This window comes from Mesoplodon bidens (assembly GCF_964165515.1).
Source record: "Mesoplodon bidens genome assembly, chromosome: 6".
In the NCBI taxonomy this organism is placed as follows: domain Eukaryota; kingdom Metazoa; phylum Chordata; class Mammalia; order Artiodactyla; family Ziphiidae; genus Mesoplodon; species Mesoplodon bidens.
Window position 1 is genome coordinate 69,739,275 of NC_138162.1, and position 18,697 is coordinate 69,757,971.

The window sequence follows — 18,697 nt, forward strand, 5'->3', positions numbered from 1 at the left end:
GTTTTTTTTCTAGAACCTCACTCACCATGTTTCAGGAAAGTAGCTTAGGCTTACATGAGAGTCACCAAAGATTGGCTTTATTGTGTGACTTAACTGCTATTGGCACAGGAGCACATCTGTCAGGATTTCAACATCAAAGTTCCTATGCTGTGCCCAATTGGTCCTCAGTAAATGGAAATCTATGAACTTTCAAACCCAAGTCACCAGCACCAGAGGCTAAGGCTATGATAGCCATTAGCAAAACCAAAATGGAAAATGTCTTTCACTGGGCAAACACTCTTGATTATATTTTATATGCTTCTGAGTTAATTCCTGGAAAACTATAAAATTTGCCAGTTTGATTATAATTTGCCCATGAAACGTATCATGCGCATTTTACAAAGCTGTATTGTGTATTATTTTATCTTTATAACAATAAGCACCTAAATTACACTGGGTATTTTAGGGATCAGTGGCTGAAATACAGTTCTCACTTCCTTTAGCAAATGCACACACATTATTTGCTCAGCAGCCTCATGGCCATTATCACTGAGCAATTGAAAGAGTGTTCATCTTGCAGTAAACGTAAAACCATCCACTTGTGCTGTGGGAAGAACTGCAGGATAGGTTGGCTTTCTATGCCAGTGAATTCAAGGCTGCCATAACTTTTTCACTTGTCAAGTTTCTGTCACTTTGTTAAGGAATTAGAGATTGTATGTTTCCTAAATTTATAACAATATGTCAGTCTCTCACAACTAAATGAAAATGAACAACTCTGGGTTGTTTTCAGTATGTAAGAAAAGGGTTTATTGTATCACTAGTGAGTATCTTGTCATTGGAAACTTGTATCTATTTAATTGGCGTGTAGCATATTGAAATGCAACAACTATGAGTTATTTTTAAAGTGAGTCTTAATGGCATGTCTTCATAGGAGTACGACTCAAATTACTTTACCTTTTATTCAAAGGCATTCCCTGTCATACTCTGATATTTAGTGAGTTTCTTCTCTGGCTAGAGAGAAACTCCCCTGGCATGCTCAGCTGTCTTCAGTTTGTAGGGATTGAGTTGTTGGTGGGGAAAACTGAGGCAAATCTATGGGTATCTCCATCCCATTCTAGACTGATGCCCAGGGAGCGCCTGCCACATTGATAGTGAGGGTGCTGAGCTCATGTGTGTAGGCAGACACAGTCCTTTCTTGCCTTCACCCTGAGTCAAAGCATGTAGGGAAGCAAATGGCTTAATATATCAGCCCCTTCCATCAGTTCCTGAAGATAAAGATGGGTCACTACTCATTTGGCAGATGCAGTTAATTTGTGCTCGGTGCTGTGCTCCACCCCGGGGCACCTATACTAGTGAAGAAGAGTCCAACCTCCAGGGATATGTGCTGTTACATAGGTGCCTCAGATGTATGTAGCTCATCAGCTTTGCCTGTAACCCTTTTTCTAATTTGCTGAGTTTAACCTCTATTGAAGAAAGTCAAGCCTTTAGAATTTTATATATGGAAGCCTGATATCTCTTCTAGGAGCAAAGACTATGAGATTTCATTCATGTACTTTTTGGTGATGATTTTGTCCATTTTTGATAGCTTTTCTTCTATTTGGTTAGTTTCCAGATGTCTGAGCTTCCACTGAGTAGCAGTGTATTATTTTTGATATTTCAAAATTATTGAATAATTGTGTATCCTATGTTTGCATTTAGATATAGTATTACTTTATTTGGTAAGTTTATATCAAGAGAGAGAAAAGCTCAAAAATTGAAAAAAAGGAAAACATAGTTATATTTCTTTGGGCAGTTTTCGTATATTGACAGGTTGTGAGTCCAAAGACTTAAGACTGACAAATATAAGTAGTTCTTTTTGGTAATTCTTTGCTGTTAAATTCAGGCTCACTTTTGACATAGAAATAGAAAATTATTTCTATTTGGGGGGAGACTTCCTCCATAGATATATAATACATTCTTGAAACACAAGTTCTGTTAAAGGTTTATTCATGTGCTCTTGTAGTTTTCATTCTTTACAGTGAAACACCATATATATATTTTTTCCACAATACCCCCCCAAATAAAACTGCCATTACCTCTGTTTGCAGAATCTGTCTTCTGCCTTCAGATAAATACCAGCCATAGTTCGCCTTCAAAACTATGAGAAATGCTACCAAATGGAGTTAAATGATGAAATGTTCTCTTCAGAAAATGTATTTAGACATATCTGAATCATGTTCTTTTTGTGCTTGCTTCTCTTGCCCCCATTCCCATAAATCGTTAAAGACAACAGGATGACAAACATTTGTCTTTACTGTGTTGTAGGTCCAGGGGGAGAACTGTGAAGAGGTGGAGAGAAGGGGGAAGGTAGATTTCTGAAAATTTTCAAAAACGTGGCTTAAGAAACAACTCTTGTATTTCTGAAGCAATTCTGGGGTTTAAGTCAAGTTGGGAATATTTTAGTTGGAAGGAAACTTACCAAAAAGCTCATCTTCTATCTTAAACTTTCTCAGACACTTGGGAAGAAAATTAATAAAGTGTCTATCCACTTCACATTTTCACTTCTCTAAACAAAAATCATAACTGAAAATTTTCCTTTAGAGTATTGATTTCTCTACATTTTTTTTTCATGAGCTTGAGCCTTACTCTTGAATTATTACCAAATTTTGTTCATTTGGTTGCTAATTAAATATTTCTAAGTCTTAATTTTATAGGAATTTACATATTTTCAGATCTAAAAGTTTTTTGCTATTATTATTGTTATAAATTTGATAACAGTTGAAATGTCATTTAGTTAATCTGTATTCAAGGGGGCCTCTAATGAAGTACATATTTGGGAATATTTTTCAGAGTTGGGACAAAAATGCCTGCGACATGCAGCTATGCAGAAGCTTTGGGAATAAATCTTGCACAACTAAGATATTAATAAGATAACCTAAAGACTTATAAAATCTAATTTAAGTAACATAAAGTAATTATAATAATTTACTTACATGATTTTAAAATTTGAAACCATCTCAATTGTATAAAAAAATGGAAACTGAAAACACAGAGAACTTATTTTTCCTGAATTATTTGTAAATTGCCGACATGATACCTGCAACCTTAAGTACCGTATTTCCTCCAGACAAGGATGTTCTGTAGTTTCAACCATTCACATCAGGAAGTAAACATTGATGCATCATAACCATGTAATTCTCAGACCCCATTCACCTCATACTACATTTCAGCATTGTCCCATTTAGGTTTCATCAACTGTCCCTATTCACACTTCTCTAAATGTCTTCAAAGGCTTTAGTTCAGAATTACACTTTGCCTTTGTCAATCTGCGGGAGTTCCTCAGTCTTCCTTTGACATTCCTAGTCTTTATAGTTTCGAAGATAACAAGGCTGTTATTTCATAAAATGTTCTTATTTGGGGTTTTGCTGATGTTTACTCATGATCATATTTAGATTATGAATCTTTGGCAGTAATATTATCTTAGTTCGTTCAGACTGCTATAACAAAATACCATAGACTGGGTGACTTATGAACAACAGATATTTATTTCTTATAGTTCTGTGTCTGATGAGAGCCCACTTCCTAGCTCATAGAGCATCTTCTTTACTCTGTGTCCTCACATGGAGGGGACAGAGATGTCTCTGGGGCCTCTTTTAGAGGGGCATTAATCCCATTCATACAGGCTGTGCCCTCATGACCTAATCATGTCCCAAAGGCCCCACCTCTAAATACCATCACATTGGGTGCTAGGATTAAACATACGGATTTTGGAGGAGCACAAACATTTAGTCTCTAGCAAATATCATAGAAGTGATGCTATGTTGTTTTCAGCACATGAGTTTGATTTATCCCATCATTGATATTTTTAATGTTGGTATCTTGATCAAGGCTGTTCCTATGGGGCTTCTCTGTCATAGAGTTATTCTTTTCCTTTATATTTAATCAATTCATGGCAGGGGTTACTTAGAGACTATGCCAATATGCCATTCTTGCTGAAACTTTTCAATTTATTCTTTTATAGCAGTATAGACTCAACGTCTTTGTATCTTATTTAATGTTTTATAATGTGGTGATATTGTTTTTTCTTCATTATTTTTTGTTGTTATTGTTCAGATGGTCCCACATTTGGCTAATGAGAACCCCTTCAAGCTCCTTTGTCCTTTGAACATGCCCCTGTCTTTCTTTGAGTACTTCCATGTACTACACATCTTCCAGGTACATCTTGTACTTTCCTCGTCCCAGTGTTGGGTGGAGTTAGTCGTTTCTCCAAGGAGCTCTGTTTCTTCTCACTAGAGAGTCATATTTAGAAACCAAGACCTAGATACTAGGTATGGCCATTTCTATTGGGTATGGCTGCTCCTAGCTTCTCTCGAGTCACACAGCTAGGGAAGATGTGTTTAGTAAGCTTATATAAGGGGTGTATGTACGTGTGTATATGCACACTCATTTACAATTACATTAATTTCTATATCAATATGTATAGTTTTAAAACCATGAGTTCATACCAGTACCTCCAGGTCCAATCCAAAACCACATGGTTCATTCTAGTTTTCTTATTTATGAAAAATTTGATCACATAAACATTTTATTTATTTTTATTTACATTCACCACAATACAGGGAGGCAGCCAGGATGAATGTTTTCCTTGGCTTTATTTGTTTTGAGTTCACTAGAATTCCTAACTGTTACAAAGCCAGCAAATAATGGAGGCAGGAGCCAAATCCAGTTCTCTTTCCATGTTAACTATTCTTTGTCTCTTTCTAAAAACAAACAAAGAAGAACGGGAATTAAATTCTTGACCCTTAGCTCTATTATGCATTTTTCCTTTTTTTTTCTTAAGAAACTTCATGATATGATTTAAATATTTATGTAAAGTGGTTAATATACAAAATAGGGAAAATTTGGACAATGTATGGGATAAGTATCATGACACCAGCTTGTTAGTAAAAATAAATTAACAGAAAGCAGTGAGCTTTGTGAAAATGGATGTTATTGGATTTTTAATGAGTTATTTATTCCCAAGGATAAATGCATAACCCTGATTTCTAAATATTTACTTAGATATCCAAGTATTAATAGACCTCATCCCCTCCTCCACCCCTCAATGAATTTTAGATCACAAAGAGTATGATCATTTGCTAAGGCCAAACACTAACAACAATGGGGGTTAACATAATGCCATGTGAAATTGCAGCTACCTCATTCATACAAATGATAGTCTAATCTCAATGAGTTTGTATTCTGCTACACAGACAGTAGACATTACTTTGCGATTTATAGGATAATTGCATACATTGCTTCTAAATAAGTTTGCTTTACTCTGTGCCAAGAATGCCTTACAACCTCCTCCATATGTGAAGACTATTTCAGAAAATGGAGCTTTTGCTCTGGAATACTCTGTGGGTTGCTGGTTAGTATGCTGAATATTTAGTAGCTGCTAATGAGACTCCTATCAGCTTATCAATGTCTAATTTCCTCTTCTTGTATGGCATAATTTTATGAGAAATCTTCAGAGACCCTTATACCCAGTAACTGCCCTTAAGAGATACCTTAATCCAGTCTGAAATAAAAGCTTCTCTGATTGATTTATGGCCATATTAAGACAAGCATACCCATCTGTACATAATAAATTGCAAAGAGGATCTTGGACTAAAAATTCTTCATATCTTGTTCATAATTATTTTGGGGGACCAGACCTTATATTTATTATTTCATTTGGAATATCATTTATTAACTGGCAGTTTCCTCCTGCTTTTGATATTTTCTTTCTGACTTAGAGTAGCCTCTGACTTATAATTAGAAAACACTTTATATATACATATATATATTTTTTTCAGTTTCATTCATATGCATATCATTCTGATAATGGCCCAGGAACCTAACTTTGCTAGAAAATGTTGATTTAACTTTTCTTTCTTTCCCTTTTACTTTTCTGTTTTCAGCCCTTTATTCAGTTCACCTGCAGGAAGATTGATTTTGAATAATACGGTCATGATGTCAAAACAGTACAAATTATACCCTGCTACCATCTGGAATGGTGAAAATAAAAGGTTTATTTACACTGTGTTCTTTAAGAAAAGAATAATAAATGTTTTTTTTCCCCTCTTCAGGGATTGTATTCTGGAAAGAAACGGTTCTTGTTTGTAGCCTGATAGCGTGGTTTATTCTGAAAGATAATGACTTGAAAACTCATTTGCTGTTCAACAAAGTAGCAAATACTCCAACTACTAACCCCTCAGCCTTCCAGCCTCTGAGACACGGATCTGTCTCCTTTCCCAGACAAAGCCATTTGGGGTAGTCATTATTGGTCCCATATTACAGAGGAGACCCCTGTGCGGTGTCAGGTTATAGGGTTGATATGCTGAATCTAGTTCTGTCTACTTCTCTGGTCTGTGCACTGTCTTTGGGTGTCTGCTCAAAGCAGAAGTCCTGCCACTTACAGCCCTTCCTAGATAATGAATTAGAAATTACAGAAGGGTTAAAGACATAGGCACAGGCTGAAGTTGATATCCTTAAGGAAATTATTTGATATTTATCATCCTTTTCATAATTCCATTTCTCATCCACATTTTATTGGCTAACATACATGGCAGAATTCTGTCCTACCTGGAACCTGTGCGAAAAAGTGAGAAGTCAATTGATACATATTAAACGATGAATCGTTTTGTTATGTAAAAGTGTTTTAAAATTATTATTACATCCCATGAAACTTTAGTCCTTTCTGCTTAAAAAATAAAAGATGTCCAAGTATTTAGAATTATTTTTGTTGTGTCTTCCATTATGAGTTGACTCTGATTAAGAGTTCTATCATTGTTCATGAGGAATATTTATTCAAAGAACAGCAGTTGGCATAGAGGAAACATGTTGAAGTAAAAATACACCAAATCTAGAGTTAAAAGATTTAAAAGAATTTTCTGCTCTATGTATGACTGAGACCAAGTAACAATTTTGCTGAGTCTTTGTTTTGTGTCTACAGAAAATGGTAATTATTATACCACTCTTGCCTACCTCAGGCGACCCTAATAAGTCTCAAATGGTTTCAGTGTATTCAGTCATTCACAACAAAGCTTTGTTGTCCCAAATATTTAGTGTTATTTTTTGTTTGGGGGAACAAATCGGATGACAATATGATTTGTTTTATTTATGCTGTTTGTGTTGTTGATTAATCAAAAAGCCTAAAATCTTGTTCAGAGTGAGAAATGACGGCTTTTACTAGCTTTTAAGAGGTTACTTGGCACATATACTACCCTCTAAATTCACTTGCATTTCTATATAATCCCTGTTTCTTTATGATTCCTGTAGAATATTTTTCCCATTTATAGTTTATTGCTGCAGCTCAAGCCTTAGAGTCACTTGCTTCTGTTCTATTTAAATCTTTTGTGGGAGCTTGGGATAGAGTAAGTACATATATGCTAATATTTTACTAGATGCCAGGCACTAGTGCCAGGCAGCACCAGGCACATTTAATGCATTATCCCATTCAATTCTCCGTCTATGAGCTGGGTACTATTTTTACTCCCAAAGAATCTAATTATCCTACAGATATAATTAAATCACAGCAATATAGAGATTCTCTGGATTACTTCATACCCAGGGCCTAGCCCAGTCTTGGCACAAAGAAGGCTTTCAGTAAATATCTGTAGAATGAGTGATGATCTATTGACAGTCCATCTATTGACAGTCCAGTAGATTTTTTTTTTTTTTGGAGTATAATTGCTTTACAATGTCGTGTTAGCTTCTGTTGTACAGCAAAGCAAATCAGCCACATGTATACCCATATCCCCGTCCCTCTTGGACCTCCCTCCTGCCCCTGCCCCCCCATCTCACCCTGGCCAGATTTTTTTTTTTTTTTTTTTTAATTTTTGGCTGCGTTGGGTCTTTGTTGCTGCACGTGGGCTTTCTCTAGTTGTGGAGAGCAGGGCTACTCTTCGTTGCTGTGCATGGGCTCTAGGGCACGTGGGCTTCAGTAGTTGTGGCTTGCGGGCTCTAGAGTGCAGGCTCAGTACTTATGGCGCACGGCCTTAGTTGCTCTGTGGCATGTGGGATCCTCCCTGACCGAGGATCCAACCCATGTTCCCTGCTTTGGCAGGCGGATTCTTAACCACTTTGCCACCAGGAAGTCCCCCAGTAGATTTTTTTAAACTAGTAGTTTAAAAGGTCTTTTTCTTTTATTGTAATGCAACTTTCATAAATATGAAGACACTTTCTTATTGACCATCTTAAGACCAATATATTTACATTTTTCAAGAGGATTTTTACTGTCTTAGGTAGTACTGTATCTCTAACAGGTAAGCATGCCTTTCAACATATTTAAAGGGTATAGTACTTTATTTAAGAAAATATTCTTCATACTATCCATCTAATATTTGACTTATGTTAAGAAAAACTTCCCTTATGCAATTCTTTCATCCTTCAAAACGAAAAAAAAATGTTAGTTATGCTTCTGTAAGATTACATCATGAATGCCTAAAGCTTCAAGATACGCAGCCACTGAGAAATTTTTGCTCCTGGCAGTGAAAGAAGACCCAGAATGTCTGCCTCAACATGCAACTGAGTGATTCACTTGGATGTTATCATTAGTTTGAACATCAACAATCCCATTATTCTAAAGATAGGATAGCAGAGTAGAGGTACATATTCCATTGTGTTCTTTTAAGTTTCATTGTGTTCACACTTAAGGTTTTGTTATGTGGTTGCCATTTTGACTTGTAGGAACTTACAACCAGTATATGAGGGAAGGCTTCCTGTAAAATCAAGAAATCGGGAACTGAGTTGTGTGTTTCTAGTGTAGCAACTGCACTAAATTAAAGAAAGAGCCAAGCATAAATTGCACATCTCAAATGATGAAAGTCGTTTGCTAATTAAATAAAACCTATGACTATAAAAATGAAGAAAGCCATCATTAACATGTATTTTTGTGAATTTATAAGTTTAATACTACTTAAGACACTGTAAAAGATAGTTTTGCCTCTTAGACTTATATTTAAATTGGGGAGACCCAATCTATAGCCACAGGACAATTAAAGAATGATTAACTGTTTAAAAAGGTGCCGTTAGGACTTCACTTCCCTGGTGGTCCTGTGGTTGGGAATCCGCACTTCCACTGCAGGGGGCACAGGTTCGATCCCTGGTCAGGGAAGTAAGATCCCACAGGCCATGCAATACAGCCAAAAATATGAATAGGATAGGATAGGATAGAATAGAATAGAATTAAATTAAATTAAGTTTAAAAAGATGCCATTAAATAAGCCCAGTAGGAATTCAGAGATGTCACATGAATAAATGCAGAAATGGTTGCTCAAATTTCCTAAATATGTCTAATTGCAAGTGTTTATTGAATACGGTAATGGTTAAAAAGGAAGTAACATATAGCCCTGCCCTCTGTGAGCTTTGAAAGCTTTTAAAGTGGAGCCACTATGAACTGTTTGGTCCTCAGGAAGGTGGTTCAGAGGGATGAGTTCTCCAAGGAAAAAAAAATTTTAAAAAAGCTCATCTCTTTCTCCAGATTCACATCTTCTAATAATTCTTTTGGAAGAGCATACTGTTGATATAATTGACATGATTTTTCTTCATAAACATATTTTCTATAAATCTGAAAAATTGGAAATGTGGCATCATGACAAATGGTCTTTTATTGAAAACTTCTTTAAATCTTTTGGGACCAGAGTCAAAGAACCTGTCTGATTGACCTCACTGAATCCTAGCAAGATTAGGCAAGAGAAACTGCTTAGGGCCGCCTTGGAAGGAGGCTGTGGACTTAGTAGGCAATTTAGTTTTGTGTTTGCTATCAAATAAGAGAGGTTGAATTTTGTGGAATTGGAGCAAAAGTAAAGCATCACTAAAATTGTTTATGGTTGAACAATGAAAGTAGTTTGAGCAAATTATGCAAAAGCTATTACTTTATCATTCATAGATATCTAAAACATAACTCCCTACAAAACAAAGTCAGGCTATTTTCCCTATACATTCCTTTAAGTCCTGGAGAGGTTAGAGGTTATTAACAAAAGTTTTACAGCAATGGGAAGTTGACTCTGAAAAATGCTGAGGTTCATTTTTCTCTTTCCTTAATGGAACTGAAAGTATCATATCAGCATGTTTTATTAAGACCCCAAACAGGTTCAAAGAATGTGCTATATTTCCAGGTCTATTATAGCTGCCATTCCAAACAAAATATGTATGACTTCTACGATTCACTACACACAAGTATGTAGTAATCTGCCCTTTAATGGCCTCTCAAAATGACGGACCAAATGGCTTTGTGAAGGTCAAGTCTGATTTAAATTGTTGATGAATTAGTAGCTAATCCTGCATGATTGAATATTAATATGGAACAGTAATAAGGCATTTTAAAGCTTAATGAACACATTAATGAATAGGACAAAATGCTTTTCTTTTCACTTGTGTAAAACTTTAAAGCTACTAACATTAAGACAATTTTTTAATTTTTGCTTCTGTATTTTCCTGTAAAAGTTTGTGTGGTTAACATATAAAGGGTATTGATTTTTTTTTTTCTCAAGTTCCTGGTACTATACATTTGATGAGCTGTCAAAATTGATGTTATCAAATGGCCAAGACAGTTTTATATAAATCACCAATAAATGTAGAGGTGAAAAAAAAAAAGCAATTAACGTCTTCTAAACTACGCCCACTGAGATAAGCATACCAATTAGAAATTTCATTATTTCTACAGTTCATTTTATGTTGAATACTGAGTTTTATTGCCAAATACCTGACAGTCAAATTGGAAACAAACCACAACTGTCAATGTGTAACAGCACTGGCTATTTGAATCTGTTACATTGTGATGTTTCTCATGAAAATTTAATGAAGAAAGTGCATTAAAAGAGTTTCTGTGCAAAGGTGGGGGATGGATAGAATTTAATTACCCTTATTAAAAATAAGAAAGGAGCTCTCTTTACATCCTTTGTCTGATTAGTATGCAAGAAAGATTATCTTTGTTGTACACTTGTGTGTATGTAAATGGGGCTCTGGAGTGTTCTTTATGAGCTAAGAAGGAAAAGAAAGGTCATGCAAATGTATTAGACTGCTTTCCATAGGGCACAAGTCAATTTTGTCAGCTCTCCCCAAGGTGAGGTCTTCATTTCTTATAAATGGTTATTAATTCTAAATTTCTTTGGTAAGAGCCTTTAATAAGTGGCTCAACAGTCTTAAGTCTTTGACATTTGCCACTGATAGGTATAGAATATTGGCGTGGTTCTTCAGAGAGATGAACTTGTAGAAGAAAAGTAATGACTAGTAGAGCAGTGTTCATGCATGTGGATGTAACTAGTAGTTAGATGCCACAGGAGTGCCTCAATGTCCTGGGAAAGACAGAAACAGCTCAGGAATCCCAAGGTGATTTTTTATTAACTGAAATTAATTGCTTTCAATATGGAAATTAACAACAACAAACTATAAGAGCTTTTTTAGAAACTCATTTCTAGGTGTCTAAGGCAGTGCAGTTGATTTTGGGGCACTTGAGATAAATTATTTCTATCCTTTGAAGCATTCTGGGTCAATAGCTGGTGAGAGAGATTTTTTTTTTTTTTTTTTTTTTTTTTTGCGGTACGTGGGCCTCTCACTGTTGTGACCTCTCCTGCTGCGGAGCACAGGCTCCGGACGTGCAGGCCCAGTGGCCATGGCTCACGGGCCCAGCCGCTCCGCGGCATGTGGGATCTTCCCAGACCGGGGCACGAACCCGTGTCCCCTGCATCGGCAGGCGGACTCTCAACCACTGTGCCACCAGGGAAGCCCGAGATGTTTAATAATATAATGTGTGTGGTACAATGGCTATTGAGCTTTTTGCTTGATTTTTTTATTTTCCCAAATAACATTAAAACTAAGCTTTAGATGTAAACACATTGACTAAAGCTTTAAAGCCATTAAAAAAAAAGTATGATGAAATTCAAGTGGAATAGAGTATTAAAATTAGCATAGCCTAATTTGCAAAATGCTCTTTATCTGACTTGTAATTTTTAACCTTCCCTTGGAGCCTTGAAAAATCATCTTGAAATTCCATTCTTAACCACTGTTTCTGACACTTGTCCACTGTAGACCTAGGCTTGGCTGCCAGCGTATAAGCATTCAAATAAATGGGAAGTATTACTACTGCTTCCTCAAAAGAGCCACATCTTTCAACTTAAGTAAAATGTAGCTCATCGAAGTTAACTATTTTTTTTAGTCTCTGGCCGTAATTAGCTGGTGGGACAGGAAAATATCCTCTGGTGAATCTATGTGTCAAACCCAACTGCTTCAACAACTTCTTTTGGACTTTTCATAAATCTCCCTTGGGAGAACCAGAGTCTACTTTTCCCTATTAGCGCCTTGATTTTCTCTTATAGAAACCTGGATTTAATGTTCAGGATATCTTCTCTTTCTTGGGAGCTTTAATCTTTGGTAGTATTTTGACATTCTTTTACTATTCACATTCCAAATCTCTCTCTCTAGTTCTGAACTATTCCTCTGATGAACTCTCTACCATAAGTAGTTTTCTACTATGTATAGTAGGAAACTTTTTAATCACTGTGATATATTCATATTTAGGCTTAGAAATCACTGGGGTTCTCTCAAAATCTGCCAACCCAGACTAACTTGATGGCAGGGGATTTGGATGCAAGCGAGCCATGGAGAAATTTGTATTACAGAAGGATAAACTGATGAGAATTAAAAAATGCAAGACAGTGGATTTAGGTACTTACTACTGCAGTTGATATGAGGAGGAAAAGATTAAGTCTGTTGGAGAGAGTTTTGAAAAGCTTTATTAAGAAGGTGATTTTGGTTGTGTGGCTTTCTAGAGACACGGACAGTGTACTCATTGGATATGATTTGTCTGGGGAATGGTGAGAATTTCATTGTGGGCAGAAGAAATGTTTGCTATGAGGGAGGTCATCCATGAGAGGCTGAGAAAAATGGTTCCTGATTTTAAAAGACTTCACTAGCCAGATTTAGGAGATTTGAGTTTACCCTGTAAGTATAGAGAGAGTGGGGAACACATAGATTTGATCAACAATGCAGTGGAGTCATCAAAATGTAACATTTTCCCTTGAAATTGTGCATGTTTAGCAAGACTCAGAGGATCATACCAGAAATTGTGGGAGACATCCAAGTAGAAGCTAGGTACCACACCTGATGGTTTCTGTTTTGCTCACTGGTTCTGCTTTAGAGTCATTTTGGAATTGGTGGCTGATGACAATTCATCAGAGGTCATGAGGGAATGTTGATTACATTAACGCCATGCCCAACTGGACATCAAAATGCTTCATAATAGTCTTCAAACAAACACCCAAGTTCTAATTTAGATAATTCTCACCCATATAACTAAAATTCCTTCAATGCTTGAATAGAATAATATACCTTTCTAATGCTAACTGGAAGAGCTGGCCATGCAGGGTATCAACATAATCATGCTTGAGGGACTTAAGAGGACTTTAATTTCTCAAGACCTAAGATCTGGGGCAATTTTGATGTGGGATAGGGAGAAATGAACTTTGGATGAGTTGAAGATTCAAAATTTAGGAGTTTCAACTTTTTAATGACTGAAAGTGGTGTAGGCCTTTGGAATGGAAGAAAGTATTCTCTTACCCTAAGGAATGTATGTATGCGCCTGTGTTGCTTTTGTTCTTTTCTTCTTTTGTAAGGGAGACTTTCAGGTACTTTTCTGACTAATTGAAACTCTCTACAAAGGAATTCATTCAGGTTGAACCTGTGCTTGGGTGAAAAAATATACAGAGTTTTACCTAAAAGTTAAAAGAAAAACATAACAGATTCGAATACAGATAGCTTGGTCCAGCTAACCTGCTTGTTCCCCATGTCCTTGTAAAGCTAGCTCTTTTGGATCAATGGTTTTCCCTCAAGGAAAAGTTTTCTTCTCAGTGCCTGTCCTTCTGACGTTCCTTTCTTTCTGGCCAACTCAACTTGTTCCTAAAGGCTCATTTCACAGCTTCCTCTTGGTGCTCACTGACCTCAGCAGACACATACTGTAGAGTCACTTCTCCTTCTGTGCTCCCAGAGAACTTGATCCATTCCTTGGTTATGGTTTTTTATCACACATGTCTGAGCTCTTTGTTAGGCTGTTGGCCTCTTAGACTGTTCACTGTTATGGCCAGGAACAATGTTCCTTAATGTCACGGTGCAATGCTACCTAGTTTGTGTTAGCTTCTCAACAAATGATAGGTTAATGGGAGAGGTTAATGCTCAATATCTCTTGAATATTGGGTGTCTGACTTGATAACATGTTTCTCTCACCTTTTGTCTTGCAGAGGATCAAATTCCCAGGGGCTTCCCTACCATTGACATGGGCCCACAGTTGAAGGTGGTTGAGCGTACACGCACCGCCACCATGCTTTGTGCAGCCAGTGGGAATCCGGATCCAGAAATCACTTGGTTCAAAGATTTCTTACCTGTCGACACAAGCAACAACAATGGCCGTATTAAGCAGTTACGATCAGGTAGGGTCTTGTTACTGTTTCCACAAGCGCCTAGAGAATTTTAATTTTTCTTTTTAGTTTTCTCTCTCTTTATTTTTATTTTTATTTTATTTATTTTTAATTTTTAGGTATTGATTTTTCTCCCTCTTCTCTTTCTCTGTTATTTAATGTGTTGTCCCTGTTTGTTATGTCATAGCCCGTTTCAGAGTCTGTCTTTCTTCTCCTCTCTGTGTTTTGCAGCTTCTGTTTAATCCACATTGCTCAGTGCTGTGACTGCATTTTTGATAATTTTTTAATTTACTGCTCTTCCGCAGTATTTGATGGATCCATTTTCTCCTCTTTCTTTCTTATTTCTCTGTTTTCTTTTGAAACAAATTTATTTCAACATTGGACTTCATTCAGAACTTGCAAGGAGTTCCAATGGTTATATCCATTAAAAACCAAAAATGTTCATATTAAATGCTAAAATGATTCAGTTTTATTAAAGTGTGTTTTCTCTCTCTTTTCTGCATTTGAACTCATCAAACTACCAAAGTTTAGTAAGTTTGGGCACATCTACTTTCTTTTCACTAATACATAAAACACAGAAGTGTTATCTCATGAGTAACCAGATGTATTTTTTTATAAAGTCCTTTACAAAGTACCAATGAAAGGAGGGGATTTTTATTAATATTATTATAATATTATTATGAGTATTTTCTACACATTAGCCACAGTAGTGTGCGTCCACATCAAAGATTTTTGAACCCTCCAGTGACTGGATCTACAGAAGTCTGCTTTTGGTGTAGACTCCAGCTTTTGCCTCTCTCTCTCTCTCTCTCTCTCTCTCTCTCTCTCTCTCTCTCTCTCTCTCCCTCTCCCCCCCTCCTCCCCTCCCTTCCTCTCCCTCCCCCCTCCCCCATCCCTCTCCCTCTCCCCCCTCTCTCCTCCTTGCTACCTGTTGCCCTTTCTCCCTCTTCCATCCCCATCCCAAGTTTATTCCTTTGCTCTCTTTAGATTAAAAATAGAGATAATTCTAAATTTGTTAAGTTTTAGAGCCTGTCCCTAGGTAATTTCACAGGGATGTGTACTAGTAAGCTGTTTACTTTGGCATTGGTAGTAACATTGATACAGAATCCTAAGTTGTTTAACTGCCTGTCTTCCCAGAATTCTCAGCTTTTGACCTGTCCTGTGATGTTAAAGCGTCTTGTTAACTGCCTCTTTTGCTTGTTGTCAGCAGAATTGTGTAGATTAGCATTCTGTTATTGTAAATAAAGAATTAATTATTCACATGTAACATAGATGATTTAGTATATAAAGCTTTAACTCTGAAAAATTTGTACCAAATTATAAGGAATATAATAATATTTTTATGCTGTCTTTCTTCTCTCCGTATTTAAATCTCCAGAATCTATTGGTAAGTGCTTAGTTCTGAAGCGCACTTCACCCCCACTAATTTCCATATTCAGATTATTATTATTATTATTATTAAAATGCATGGCATGCATTTTACTAACTGTCAGTGTAGGCACCAGATTTCCTTAGTGGCGCACACACACACACATCCACGGAACTGTTATCATAAGAACACTGTGTAGAAATAAAATAGAACACAAGTTATATCACACAAATGTAACATAGTAAGTAGCATAAGATATATCCAATGAACAGTGTTTGTTTCTAGTTTTCTTTAGTATTTCCTATAACAGTATATATATATGCATATCTATATATATACTTAAATAGATTAGCCAGTATTTTCCTCAACTATGTCTTTAAAAATATTGTTTAGTTCTTTTTTTTAAGACTATGAGGCATATAAGATATAATTCTAACCCTATATGACCCCAGACCTAAGAACTCAGTTCCTTCTCTGAGAAAGGCAATGCTGCCTATTGTGGTCTTTGCCCTCTCTGGTACAATGCAACTTGCTTTTATGATCTAATAATACTATCTAATATATTCCTGTTTTACCAGTATAGTAATTCAAGTTTCTTTTAAGACCTTATTTAATTCTGTAAATCTAATTTAATTCTTCTCCCCAGCCCTAGCCTCCTTCTTCTCGTACTAATGCTTCTTCTTTCTAATCTTATTTGCATTCATATTATCCACCCAGGTGGTACACCAATAAGAGGTAAGAGTGCTGAACTAACGTTCACAGAATGATCTTACTCATTCTTTCTGTCCTTTCATCACTCTCATATTTGTCCTGTTTTCAAAATCATTACAATAATGTCCATCAATGTTATATTTTTCCTTTGTACTGTTTGGTTATGATTGGTGACTCTCATCTTGTGAATTTTTCTTTTCTTTTTTCTTTTTCTCTTTGTTTTGTTCATTTCTTTCTTTATGAAAATGATTCTTTAAGTTGTGATATGCTTCAAAGAAAGCATATCCAGGTCTTTAGACCACAGACCAGTCACAGCGTACCATCTGTCCCTCTTTTTTTCCTTTTCTTCTTCTTCCTTTTTCCTTTTTTTCCTTTTTTTTTTTTCTTCTTCTTTTTCCTTTTTTTTTTGTCCAACTGGAGAAAAAAAAAATCATTTTTTTTCTTCCTTAGCTGTTCTTGTTCTGGACCAAAGTCAAGATGGTCTGGAGAACAGTGGCAGACATGCAGAAGACAGCCTGGAACACCTGCTTTTTGTCTTTATCTTTCAAAAGGTTTTTGCTTTTGTTCTTCGATTCTTTTTTCTCTTACTGTCCTAAAAGTCAAAGAATGACTCCCCTTTCCACCTGATCACACTCGCCTACAACCTGACAGCAATGCTTTTTCCCCCCCACTTCTTTTTTTCTTGGATTACTCGCTTCTGGATTTTTCGATCTTCTGTCCTTCAGGCTCTGGAGACAAAAGGTGCTGAGTATTCTTGGTGGTATGTGGATTGCTGGTTTTTTAGACTTTGACTCAGTGTGCATTTCTTTTATAATTCTTGTTTTGTATTTTTCTTGGGGTTTTGTGACACCACACTGCTAATCCCACTGGTGGATTTTGATGGGTGTCTTAGGGGATCCGTCTCGAGGTCCTCAAGCAGTGGTTGGTTGGCCCTCCGGGCTGGCATAGGCTGTGCTTTTTAAGTTTTTCAGAAAACCTTCTAATTCAACTACTCTTTGTTTTTCAGCAAACATAATAAATGATTGTAAGTCGTGGCAAACTGGTCTTTCTTTTCTTAAAAATCTGCATGTCTTAAGGGAGTTTTGTTTCTTTAAGTAATATTTTCATGATATATAATAACTAATTTTATTTTTTTTGCTTCATGCAGCCTTTTTTGTGCTTGCTGCGTATTTTTGGCTATCTTCAGCAGAAGACTTTCTTGAAAACCCGGCCTGGTTTTTTTTGAGCGTACTTCTCTTTTGCGCCACTTTTGTTACCAAAATGAAACAAAACAAAACCAAAAATTAATCTTTTGTTTGATTTAAAAGCCATACTTCCTTGAAGCAGTCTCACCCATCTTCATTTTATTAGTCTAGGAAATAAGCGTGTTAATTATGAGTAGAATTCCTGCTTGGGAAAAGATATATTGTTCTTTTTATGCTAGCATTGATGATGTAAAAAATTTTTTAAAAATAATCTCTATATGTTTTTCTCATCGCATCATTTTCTGTCTGTGCACCTTAGCAAGAGATTGAATCGACGTTGAGCGGATCTTCCTGTGCAGGGCTTTTCATATTGTTAAGAGGTTTAGCTTGCTGCACCGAGAAAGCCTTCTCTGACCATCTCTTTGGCAATATATTTTATATTCATACAGGAGCCCTTCAGATCGAACAGAGTGAAGAATCTGACCAAGGAAAATATGAGTGTGTTGCCACCAACAGCGCGGGCACTCGCTATTCTGCCCCTGCCAATTTATATGTCAGAGGTAGGAATGACGTAACCCTGGTATCGCGTCTTCATTCAGGCTCAGGGGGAGTTGAGATACCCACAGGGTCTGTGTGACTATGTCAGGATTTAATGAGCCGATGTGCTAATAGTGGCAGTAGCTGAAGCATTTTAGTGGGTAGAAAATTAAACATTTTAAATACATGGTTAAGGAAAAAAGTGACAACTTTTGAGTAAAACCTATCCTGTGGCTTGAAGTTTGTAAGTATATTTGCATTTTTACATCTTGATTTCTATTTTAAGTGCATTGATTGAACTGTGCTTTGCATTGGTTTGAGGTTTTCTTCTTCTTTTCCTTCTTTTTTTCTGCTGCTGTTACTCTTCTGTTTCCTTATCAAACTCTGAAATAATTGCTTGGTGTGCGACTAATCAGTTCTCTGTGCAACTCCAAGCGTAAAGGTGTTTATGTCTTTAAGACCTCTGCTGCAGAGCTGTAAGGATAAAGGTGCTAACTTAAAAA

General features: G+C 36.4%; 1 protein-coding gene across 4 annotated transcripts in view; it reads left to right on the forward strand.

The window, feature by feature from the left end:
- Positions 1 to 18,697, forward strand: part of PTPRD (protein tyrosine phosphatase receptor type D) — a 2,148,730-nt gene that overhangs the window by 1,938,729 nt on the left and 191,304 nt on the right. For all 4 annotated transcript variants that reach the window (XM_081238160.1, XM_081238163.1, XM_081238162.1 and 1 more), the window contains 2 exons: positions 14,217 to 14,405; positions 18,107 to 18,217. In XM_081238160.1, coding sequence (XP_081094286.1) covers positions 14,217 to 14,405; positions 18,107 to 18,217 — 300 coding nt within the window. The remainder of the gene's footprint in view (positions 1 to 14,216; positions 14,406 to 18,106; positions 18,218 to 18,697) is intronic.